General features: G+C 40.3%; 1 protein-coding gene across 1 annotated transcript in view; it reads right to left on the bottom strand.

Moving 5' to 3' along the window:
• Window positions 1-1,332: 1,332 nt before the first annotated feature.
• LOC131460626 (receptor-type tyrosine-protein phosphatase gamma-like) overlaps window positions 1,333-12,353 on the bottom strand; it is a 355,572-nt gene continuing 344,551 nt past the window's right edge. The window contains exons 21-29 of the mRNA XM_058631264.1: window positions 10,620-10,755; window positions 10,244-10,390; window positions 9,853-9,937; window positions 7,734-7,810; window positions 6,589-6,717; window positions 5,635-5,781; window positions 5,130-5,272; window positions 3,600-3,735; window positions 1,333-3,037 (exon numbers count right to left, since the gene is read on the bottom strand). Coding sequence (XP_058487247.1) covers window positions 2,888-3,037; window positions 3,600-3,735; window positions 5,130-5,272; window positions 5,635-5,781; window positions 6,589-6,717; window positions 7,734-7,810; window positions 9,853-9,937; window positions 10,244-10,390; window positions 10,620-10,755 — 1,150 coding nt within the window. The 3' untranslated portion in view covers window positions 1,333-2,887. The remainder of the gene's footprint in view (window positions 3,038-3,599; window positions 3,736-5,129; window positions 5,273-5,634; window positions 5,782-6,588; window positions 6,718-7,733; window positions 7,811-9,852; window positions 9,938-10,243; window positions 10,391-10,619; window positions 10,756-12,353) is intronic.

The following is a 12,353-nucleotide window of genomic DNA, read 5'->3' as shown; positions in this document are numbered from 1 at the left end:
TGTATTAGCTTTTGTGTGTGTATGTGTATGTGTTTGTGTGTGTTTGTGTGTGTGTGTGTGTGTGTGTGTGCGTGTGTGTGTGTGTGGTTGGGGCAATCATAAGAGTGAAAAGCTTACCCAACTGCAAGTAAGGTTTCAAGTCTTTGGTAAAAGTTTCTTTAAAAAACAAACCAACAGAAAAAAACAAAAAAACACATGTCCCACTTTCAGTTGCCATTCGACACACTGTTTTGTGCTGTGTGGAGAAAAAACAAACACTTTCACACGTGTTCATTTCACACTGTGGAAAAAAAAAGAGGTACAAAATATCATCTAACTCAGGGGTTAAGCTCGAACACCCTCATGTCAAAAAAGTGTGTGTGTGTGTGTGTGTTTTCTTGGAGGCCACACAACCATTTGCGGAGAAAGGTGAGTGATTAATAATAGTGCTCGCTATAGCCCCATCTTATATGTGTTTGCTTGCATATCAGTTTGCAACATTTTTATAAACAATCTCTTCAGGTGCGTGTACAAAAGCGGGTAAAACTGATTCGAGCCCTAGAATTTATTCTTGCTGTGGATGAGTTTGTGTGAAGTGGCTGGCAAAAAAAATGGAGTTAATGTCTATACGCATATGGCTGGTTTAATAACAGGAACAACAATTTCCCAGGCTATGTGGTACGGAGCAATATGTGAATTAAATGACAAGACTGATGCAAAAAAGAATGATCTAAAAGATAAAACTACCGTTTCAATATCTATTTTCCCGCCCAGAATTATGTCTTCCAACTGATTTACCTTGATATTCTTAATCCTAATCAATGATCCATCTTCATGCCTAAACCTGATCAACCCCAATTAACAAAAGCAATGAGTAGTTTTGTGATTTTGACCATTTTCATGTCATTTGTTGACTCAAATTTGTTGATTTGATATTTCTCAAATCCATCTTCAGACTCCTGTTTTATTATTTTGAGAGCAAATTAAATCAAAATATGGTGAAAGCAAAAATGATCTCAGTTTCATCACATCTGAAGTGAAACAATTAACTCCAAATGAGGATTAAAAAAAAGAGCTCAGTTTGAGGGTATGAATATTGAATATTTATCAGTCTCATTAAGTTAGATTGGACTCATCGACATTCATTGTTTTTGTTACATCATGACAATGATTGGGAATGCTAATGATGTCACTTTCTCATGTTAAACTTAGCCTTGAGGCCTTAGGATGGTAATGAGGATCCAAATGTGTTGCATAAAGAAATTAAATGTAGAATGAAAGAATGTTTCTTAATAATAAAAATCACAACAAAACCAACAAAAAAAAAGAAAGAAAGAAAAAAAACCCTACAGCTTATTTTGCCAAGCTGACGTGAAATGCATCGTCTTGTTGTGATTCAGTAGAAATAAATGATCACAAACATTCAATATGTGGCTTCAGGCCTCATCTCAACCCTTCAAAGTGTGGTACACATCATTTAAGGAACAAAAAACGAAAAAATACTATTCAGCTTTTTCATTGTTGAGACATCATAAGTGCAGATACAATGAATAGGGTTGAAAAGAATTAAGAACCCAAAGACTGTTTTAAACCCTGTTTCATATGTAAAACATAAGCAATTTGTTGCATAGAGGTTGTTGTTGAGTCCGATCATACTTGCACAAGCCTAATATGACACACACAGGTGTATGTAAGTGAATGCAGGCCCCATATAAAGGTTTTTTTGTCTTCATACTCGGTTGTGGTTTGTCGTTAAAAAATAATTTGTGATGGGAATGGGGAAAAAAAAGAAAAGTATAAATAAATAACAGATAATCAAGGGATCATCATCTGCTGTAGACGGTCAGAAGGTTCAAACTGTGGTGTGTATGTTTTCGTGTGTGTAAGATTAGATGACATAGCAGCATACAAGAATGTAGAGAAGTGAAAGGAGTCCATTTCCACACCGCTGTTAGTCAGCTGCGAACAATGTAGTAGTGAACTATGGGATGTACTGGAAATCAACCGGCCCATGGCAGAAGGCCACAAAGGACATGTACGAAAATCACAAAGTTATTATGATAAGGATATATTTATATATGTATACATACAGTATTTCCATATATTAAAAAGCATAAAATGAATTATACAAAGAAATCATAATGATAATAATAATAATAATAATAATAATTCACAGTAGCAGTTGTTACACCACCTTAGGTATTATAACATGGGTGTGACTCACTAATAGGAGAGAGTGACAACGAAAAAAGTGAAGAGGAAATTACTTTAAGAAAACAAGGGCTGTCCGTCTGTGACAGTAGCCTTCTAGTGAGTGGTAATATGGATATTAGAGATGAGCAGGTTGGAGGAGGTTATACTGAGCTGAAGTCAACCAGCATTTTGTTACTGAGGCGAAGAGTCTGTAACTCCCTCCATCTGCTGCATTAAATGAACTCGTAGGTGGCAGGCATAACAATGTCCTTCACAGAAGCAGGGCCAAAGCCGTGGAATGTCAAAAAAAAACAGAAAGAAAGAGAAAGAACAAAAGTCAGAGCTCAAGTGAAGAAAAGCCAAGTGAGTCAGCTTTAGTATAGGCAGTAACACTGACATTATATAGTGCAAACAAGAAAAGACAGAAAAGTGTTTCTCGTTGCCTACCAACGCCGCTGTGAAACTCAAAAAACGCCGGTGCAAACCCTTCAGTAGGAGAACATTAAGACATAAAATGGCGAAAAAAATAAATATCAAAAACTTTTTATCAGTGTAAAAAAGTAATCAGGTTATTCATTTTAACCAAGAGTCTGGCAAAAAAGGCCTCAAAAAGTCTTGTCCACAATAGTTCCTTGACGTTTTACAAAGTTAAGTGCCGCCCTTTGTGGCTTTCAGGACGCCCTCAGCTCAGCTTCAGGCCTCAGACGGGCCACTTTCACACCAACGACTCCATGCTCTCTGCCTGGTCAGACTGGTTGGACATGGACGCCATGGTCCCATTAATGTCCCTGGACAGAAGACCCAAACTGTTGTCTGTGGTGCTGATGAGGCTGAGCAGAGCTTTGTAAAGGTACTGGTACTGGTCCTGTGGAACAATCAGAGACGGAGATGAGAACAAGTGAAACCAGAGCATCTTTAGCATCTTTCAGATGTTAGCTTGCACAGAACGAACATCGCTTGTAGGCTTTTAACCAGAGTAAACAAGTTGGACAACATCACCCTGGATGTTGCCCCTTGAGGGGCTTGAAACAAATGCTTGATAAACACATGGAAGTCACAAGAGGCATCTTTAACCAAGGTGCTTCCCGGGTTGTGCTTCTGTTGGATGTGTCATTACTAAGCAACCTAACCTGTGAGCTGCTGAGATAACAGTGAAGTTACTGCAGCGTCACTTAATTAACACATTCAACTGAGAAAAAAAACAAAATGCTTATCAAATCATCATGATATGCATTTTCCTCAACCCAGCTTTGCTGTTTGATACTTGCGTGGGAAAGTTAGGTGATTATTAATCACATCTATGAACTGTTACAGATTAAAACATGCTAATTTATTCATATATTCATTCCTCATTTAAAAATTAAAAGAGCCTTTTTTATGTCCTAGCCCAACCCAGGATTATTAGAGAGTACAAGCCAGGCACTCACAATGTCTGTGAAGACTCCTGGCCTCATGAGGTTGATCATCTTGGCCACTTGGTAGATATCGATGGCGCCCTCGCTCTCCAGCTGTTGAGACAGAGTGGTGAGGGCACACAGTGTGCCAGCGGACACAGCCCCCAACCTACACACACAAATACAGAGAGAGAGATAAAGACAGTTCAGGTCATTGTCACTTTGAACTATTTTTTACATGTCACATACTGCTTTTAACTGCTTAACTTGGAGAAAGCACAGTAAGTAACACTCTGTAGATATCAAGATCAGATCCATTTTCTGTGCACAGATGAGTACATGCAGCACCTTGCCCTCATGTGCGTGTTGACTAATCCAGCAATCAAACCCTGTGACGTCCCTGTTAGCTGTCCACATGTGATCGGGTTCCTCAGAACTGTTTTGAAAGCTGCTGTTGTGACGCCTTTTATTGCTGTTAGCATTCTCCTCCATCCTCCCTCCATCACCTCATGAATGCATTGGTGAGAAGACACTAAGCTTCCACTTCAAAATGGGAGATGCAGACTTTACTGTCGGTGGTGTAAGATGGGGACCTCCATAATGTACATATTAAAAGGCTTAGGCTACAAAAACCATGCTCTTTTTTATTTGAAAGCAATGACACACACATACAAACTTCTTCTCAACTTCTGCTGATAAACTCACCTCAAGTTGACACAGTGGACCTTAAACTTAAGTGACAGTCAGCCTTATGATGCTATGCTGCTTCTATGCATGGCCGTATAAAGACGGTACTTTTAGTTTACAGAAATGTCAAAAAATAGCATTTTTTGCTCCCTGGCTCCATCTCATGATTGAAAGCTTCCGTAGATTAAATCCTCCGACCACAGCAGAATCTCTCTGTGGACTCTGGAAAACTGCTGATATTACGTGGTCCTATGCTGACCTCTGCTGCTCAGCTGTTCAGTTTCCTCGATATCAGCTCAGCGAGGGAGCGAAGACACTCACACTTCAGGACTGTCGCCTCAGCGATTAAAAATTCTCATCCACCTGAGCACCATGGCTGAGCCCAGTGTGAGTTTCCCAGGAGAACTGGGGCCGCCTTCACAGTTTGAGGGGTCTCCTCTCCCATTAGCAGACCTGCCAGCAGTGCACACCACAAACTGCTGCTTACAACCCATGCCTGGCTGAGTAATAACCGCACAGACAATTAGGACAAGCCTCTAACTGACAATCTCATAGGTGCTGCAAGCTGGCTGCACTATAGCAATCAGATGAAGTGCTCAATTAGATGCTCTTCTTCTGGAGGATGCGACATGCAATCTTCATTATTCCAATGAATAAACATGAGCAGAGCTGCTGGAGTGTCTTTTAAGAACACTAATGTGTGCCAATACCGAAGACCCTTCCATTAATTTTAATTGGGCATTTTATTGAGTTACCTGTAGTTGTGGAGGGGGTAAGGGGGCTAGTAGGGACTAGGGACTGCCAGTAAGATAAAGCATAAAGCCGTACTGGAGTGTGACAGAGCATAAGACAAAAAAAAAAGAATGTCAGACTGACTCATCGTGGACGATGGTTGGTCCGTCGCGTTTGGCGGCCTCCTCTTTAATGACGTTGATGAGCTCAAAGGTGCTGCTGAAGGGGACATCAGGGTTGGGCCACTTGGGACACTGAAAGTGACGGACCTCTAATACATAGTCATCCTGTTTGTCAAACAGAGGGCAAGACAGGCAGAGAAGCAGAAAAAAAAAGAGAATGAAGGGTTAGATAACAGTCAGGTTTATATTAGTCCTTCAACACTCTCTTAGCACATTGTCCTCACTCATTCTCAGAACCATTTCCTGCATTTCCAGACCCCTACTAAACATGCTTTGCTGACTGTTATAGGTCTTCTATCCTTCAGTGTGACCCAGGACACATTTGTACTCATACAGCTAAAAGAACTTGGCCACATGTGTCATATATGTCCCGATTTAACTTCTCCAAGAGATATCCACTTATGATTAGGTCACCTGGGACCAATCTTAACTAGTCTCAACACACACACATGCATGTATACACCAACCTGTGTAGCTTCGAGGATGAAGTCATGGATGCCGATCTGCTCCTCGTTGGACAGACAGAGTCGGTCTTTACTAATGAGGGTGACAGTGAATGCCTCACAGTTCATGGCCTCTTCCCGACTGGGCCAGTACACAAACTCATCCTCCGCCTGCCGAGGAGCAAACACTCTGTGTTAATTATCTATAAGTATAATGTAATATGCATACATGCTGTATTTTACACAATAGGCTATGTTAGACATTATAGCTTTGTAAAAAAAAAAAACTATGCTTGCCAAAGCCTATGGGAAGGTTTTTGGAATTCAAGTAAGCACATCTCAGCAATATTGCACGCTCCGGTCACAGTGACACATCAAAACCACTGTGAGGTGATTTCGGGGGAAATTGCTGCCAACTCCACTTGACAGGATTTAAAAATTCATGTAGGACAAGGAACAAACCTGCTGTCCATTGAAAATCCTGCACAAACCAGGACACGGGATCCATGGACAGATGGCATGTGAATGTGTGTCCGTGTGTTTGCATGTTTGTGTTTGGAGGGATGATGACGACTGCTGCTGAATGAAGTCGGGGAGCTGTCAGATGGGTACAAATATTGTGTTTGTGTTTGTGTGCAGGTGCTCATTCTGCTAACCACAGTGACACAAAATGGCATGTGTGACTCTGATTCATAAAACCCTAAACACACGTGTGGGAAACAGGAATCGCACAATCATGAGTCTCAAAGCAGGAGGTGGTATTTGGGAGTGTAGTACAACTTGATAGTATAGGGATAGTATAATATTATTATTATTATTATTATTATTATTAATAACAACAACAACAACAACAACAATAATAATAATAATAATAATAATAATACAAATGTATAATTATGACATTATTGTTGAAACCCTCCTCTTGTCAACATGTAAAACCTTTTCAGTATGTGTGTGTGTGTGTGTGAGAGTTCCTACCAGTCCGTGGTTGGCAGGGAGCATAACAATAATTTGTGCGTTGTGGTCCCAGATCATTCTCCAAAAGTCTTTTGTGGTGTGGGGCAGAGGATGCTGGGTAATTATGAATTCATTACTGCGATAGTAACCCTGCAGGAAAACAAACAGACATACAGGTAAATGGGAGAATTACACCACACCTTGGCATTGGCATCTGCTTTTAAAGTGAAATCCCCCTTTAAAAAGGGCTAAAAACCTATTTTACACATCGTGTTCATCTGAAAAGACTTGGATCATTTGTCTTCTTTTGGTTTTGGCCGACTTTCAAGAGAAGAGGGGAAAATGTCACTGGTAAGTGATCAGAGTTTTCGCTGCTCAAGCTCAAGACATTTATAATCTAAAGCTTTAATTAAAAATGGAGGCATGGAGCAGAGGTCTACACAAGTGAACTGAAGTTGGACCAGATCCACGATACAGTATATTAACAATTTTTTAGGTGTGGATTTTATTTCTATTTTAATGCTGTGTGTCTGAAAACTGTGTGTAAATCTATCTACCAGTGCACGTGCTGACATGCTGTGGTCAATACTTCCTGAGGTGAGACCATAAACCAAGTGGACAAGAAGTAAAAAAAAAAAACGTGTGAATAACCACCAGGGGGCATCTCCGCTAGTTGGGAAAAGAACTCTGTTTGAATGGGGGTCAAAGGTAAAATCCCTACTTCTCACGCCATTTATGACGTCAGTAAACACTTTTCCTGAGGAGTTCATTGTTTTAACGGTTAGTAACAACTCAATACAACATGATGTTACCTTTGTAAATGATGTACCCATTTAGAGTAAAATAAACAGTGTGACAGTAAGTCTGGCTGCAGGCTCCATTGAAAAACCTTAACATAGCATCAATGTCAAAGTGATGTGACACTGACTCTGGGTACGGTTCAATTCAGGTGTTCTTCGGGAAAATGCATGTCACATTAATGTACATGGAAGTAGGAGTTTGACCCATAATACTGACTAAAAGCCACAATGTCTTAACCTAAGCTGCTTTGGATCTTCACCGTTCTTCTTTCTTCCCCCAAACATGATGTAACCTGCTCTGAGTCAAAACATCACAGAGGGAGATTGTGAAAAGATCAATGGCACAGAGAAAGTGGGTGTACTGACCATGATGTAAGAGGCGTTAATATAATCAGTGCCTTTGATGCCAGGCAAAGGTGCAAGGACGACCCTTGCTCGCTCCGCTGTTCATAGATAGACAGAGAGGGAGGGGGTAGGGGTGGAGACAGAGAAAGAAAAGCTATTATTATTTTTTGGACAGAAACGAGAAAGAAAGAGGTCCTTTATGCACATCCATCGATGATTCCGAGTAGAGCTAGTTATGTGAAATTCTTTGCTCGTGATTCAGAGGGCAGAGGAACAGGCAGGAAATATCAACAGATTGTGTAACAGCTGCAAATAAAACGGCCGGCACAGTAATTATAATGAGGAGACCAGTCCCATAGACAGCAGAGTAATATAGCAATTAGTCTTTTTGCCTTTTTTTGGATATACAGACAGGAAAAGTGAAGAAGAGAGCAGAATGATATGCAGCGAGCAGTCGAGCAAAACTGAAATCAGCAGATATTCACTGCTCAGAGCATCTGCAACCTTTGTGTATGTACCTTAATTATGCAGTCGTTTAAAACTTTGGAGAAGTCTGACTGAAGTGCTTTTTATTTTGCTTTTTATTTTATATATATATTTTTTTTTACTTTTAAAAGTGTGGTTGTGTGAAGTACTTGCACATATCAGCATCTCACACACAGCTGACTGCGCTCTGCACATTCCTGTGCTGAAGGACAAGAAGGCACACACCTGCTGGCAGCCATGATTTCATGGGGATATCAAGGAAAACTGATTTTAGTCACTTAAAAGAGGCTTCATATTCACATCACATTTTTCTAGTTACAATGACCACTCACTGCACTATACTACAGTGTTCCCATTCACCAATTTCTACGGTGTATTTAGATTTATGAAGAGCTTTTTCTATATCACATGTAATTCACAGCTATTTACATGCTGCAGGCACAGCGCCCATGGACATTCTGAGGTTCAGTGTCTTGTGCAGGGACATTTCAGCAGGTAGACTATAGAAGAGAGGGACTGAACCTTGGACCTTATGGTTGGGAGATGAACCGCTGTGCTTAATGGCCCACAGCTGCCACCAACCCTGGTAAAATCTATGCCATCTTAAGTGCAGGCTGTTTTAAGACTACGTCAGCCACTTTATTTGACATTAGACAACCTTTTCTCACTGGAAAGGTCTGTGTTGTGATGTAAACCGCTCACTTCCAGCACAGAAGTCCACTGAGAAAATTGATTTGACACGATGGCACATAGGAGGTTTTGATCCACTGCTCAGTAAATTTAAATGGGTTATTTTGTGGCAGTGGTTAAAATTCTTTGTTTGATACAAAAGTGACACAAACAGTGAAGCAGCAAAACACTTAGCTTCTGTGTCCCCATGATCTAAAAATACAGTTTTGGCCTGTGGACCTGTGGCATGTACCTGCCTGTCTCAAGTTGGCTCTCAGCAAAGGAAACAGGAAGAGCACAGTTAGCTGTATGTACGACACCTCATATAACCACACTTTAAAGTGATGACTTCATAATCATGTCGATGGCTCACTAGCCTGCTGAGCCTCTTTCATTCCCACTCTGCACCTGAACCTCAGCAACAGCAAATCCTGGATAGATTTTTATCGGCACAGGCAGATTATTAACCAAAAGTGTTTGACGATGATTTAGTCTGCACAGAACCATGTACGAAAGGAGAAAGAAGGAAAGATCATCCTGAAAACCCCTGTGGGGATTTATTTGTTTTTTTATTGTACCCACAATAGTTTTCATTAGATTTTCAAGGTTGGTGCCATTTAGCTGCATAGATATTTTTGTTTTTCATTAAAATGTGGGCTTACAGTGGGGTATGACCTGTGACCAAGGCCATAATAGATACAGGCATTTCTCACTATAACGCCCCTTGCTGAACCTTGGCCATTAGCTTCGATTCATTACTTAATTTAAATTAATCATGTTTGCTAACTTAAGTGTTTTTTTTTACACTTTTAAAAAATTAATTTCATCCATAATGCTGTTAGAGGCTGTTGAGTCCAATATTAATGATGCATTCAAGAGCATGATAGCTTACTAATTACTGCTGTTTTTAGTGGAAGTTATTATTTCCCATGGTTTGACAGCTTAATTTCAAATGTAACACATTTTTTTCGAGTGTATCACTCACACGGCACCACAGAGGAGGTCCGATTTTTCTCTTTGTTGCACTCCTTCTGCGCGTCCACGAATCTGGTGTTGCACTGTGTCACCAGCTGAAACACAGAGGGAGACAGAGGAACAGTTGACTGACACTTCATTTTCATCTTGTAAGACGTATAAGAAATATGACGGTGTAAAGACCTGTCTGACTTTAACAAGGGCCACATTGTTGTGACCAGACGACCGGATGAGCGTGTCTCTAATGTGGTAGACTACTGTGGAACAACACCCTGCTACATGTGAATGGGGCTGTGTAGCCACAGCGAGTTACTGACTATCCAGTGAACCTATTAAACAACATCATTTAAAATAATCACTCTTGACCAGCTGTGCCACCAGTGCAGTTTTTGTCCCTTCACCTTGAACTGTTTATCCAGACGTGTCCGGCCTGTGTGCCCTGGTGTCGTGATGCTGGTGAAGTAGCTGTGAAGCTGGCTGGCTGCCATTTCTGTCTCCCTCCCCAAAATAGCTTCCATCAAGGCATTATGGATGAAAATGTACTGCTCCTGAAATTACAAAAGACAAACACAATGTGGTTAGATTACAGGGTGTTTGGTTAGGGGCTTTGTCTCTGATGTTGATAATATTAATGTATATATTTTTAACACATATTGTAGAAACTCTTGGACAGTGTGTCGTAAGAGAGTTTGGACCCATTTCCCTGAACTAAACTCTGCACAGGAGACAATGACACCGAAACAAACACTGGGTGGGCACAAAGACACACACACAAACCTCTGTCTGGACTAGGTAGTTGCGTTGGGTGCGTATGTGTTTGAGGAAGCCGAGTACATAAACTGTGCTCTTGTCTTTTATCCGCTGCAGCATGCTGTCAATGACGATGTATGTTCCCGTTCGACCAACTCCAGCACTGCAACACAACAGAGTCAGAAAGCACAGAACATCATGAGAGGGGAATGATGGGACTCCAATTAAAGCAGGGACATTGTAATTGCATGTCATGAAAGGCACGACCGATTAGGCGCAGCACATTATGTGCTTCGTAAATTGCCATTTCTGTTGTGTAACATCCACATTTGATAACATCTCTTGAGGTCCTTTTGTTATACAATATCTAAATTGAAATGAGGTTTAAGATCAGTGGATGTTGTACTGTGTGAGGCAAAGAGATACTATTTGATTTAAATAAAGGAAAGGGAATTTAAATTTCTGTTTATCATATGCATATACAGTATATTATGTATATATTGACTTGTAATAGTATTTTCTGAGATTATCATATAATACACAGGTACAATAATACACCAAATATATAAAATTATACAGTTGATATGCTCATATTTGAAAACGGTCACGTTCCTTATGCCATATTTTGATACAATTCTTGTCAGAGAAAACATGTCACTGCTGCTTCGGTCACTCAAGCAGGAAATAGAGATGATGTAAAGGGCATTTCCACATTTCTACAAGGTGGATTTATAGACACTGATAGAATCGACACATACTATACTGCATTTACAGATGCAGGACTTGAAATCCCCTGTTGATTTACAATAGCAGGGTGTATGTGCATGTGTCACTGTGCTATATAGAATACAAAATGCATGTGTGTGTGTGTGTTTGTTGGTACAGAATAAAATGACAGGTTTGCAGCCACAGTGATGAGTGTGTGGGTACAATCCCACACCACCGAATCACCTCACCTACCACCACCTCCAATTACCAGTGCATTTCCTGCCTCTAAATATAACATGTAAGCGTTGTAAAAACAGCTCTTGAGTAGAAACAGCACAAATACAGTGAACAACACGTTTTTTCCCCAGCTGTCAGGGCACTAAAAGTTAAATAAACCTGAATCTGATAAGAATCTGATCTACTTTTTTGAAGTCTCCAGAATATCGTTCAAAGGTGTCACCGACAACCAGGTTCCCATTGGACGATACCAACTGTCAATCACACTGGTGTCCACTCCATACTTTGTCATCTATTTTCCTCTGAAAGGGATCATACTTTTTGTGATTGGAGACCATTAACTCCTCCTGTTTACTGAATTAATGATTATAAATCAAGTGAGAAGTACTGTCGTTGTCCCATAGAATTTTATTCAAACTGATTTTGAGAACTTTTTGCAAACACAGTCTCCACCATGGCTATTCAATATACTTTTACTTATGCATTGGCTCCCTTGGGACAACTGGAAACATCCACTTTTTGTATACAGTCTATGGTTGACACCCATTTTAGACATGTTAGGACTTTTAAAACAATGATTCCATGATCACTGAATGTCTGCTTTCTTTACCTGGAAGGTGGCGGCTCTTTCTCAATTGGGCTTTTATACCACTGCTGCAGTTAACGGTTAAAATGCAAATGTGCATTGATTACATAATTAGCTGCAGGCTTAATACTGCACATCCAATGTGATGAAGTTGCTTTTAACTCAAATCAAAAACCTATTTACATTTGTCCAACAGTGTGAGGATTAGTGTTTAAGTGAAGTGAAAGCAC

This window comes from Solea solea, chromosome 6, assembly GCF_958295425.1.
Source record: "Solea solea chromosome 6, fSolSol10.1, whole genome shotgun sequence".
Classification (NCBI taxonomy): Eukaryota; Metazoa; Chordata; class Actinopteri; order Pleuronectiformes; family Soleidae; genus Solea; species Solea solea.
This window is presented reverse-complemented; position numbering and strand designations above follow the sequence as displayed.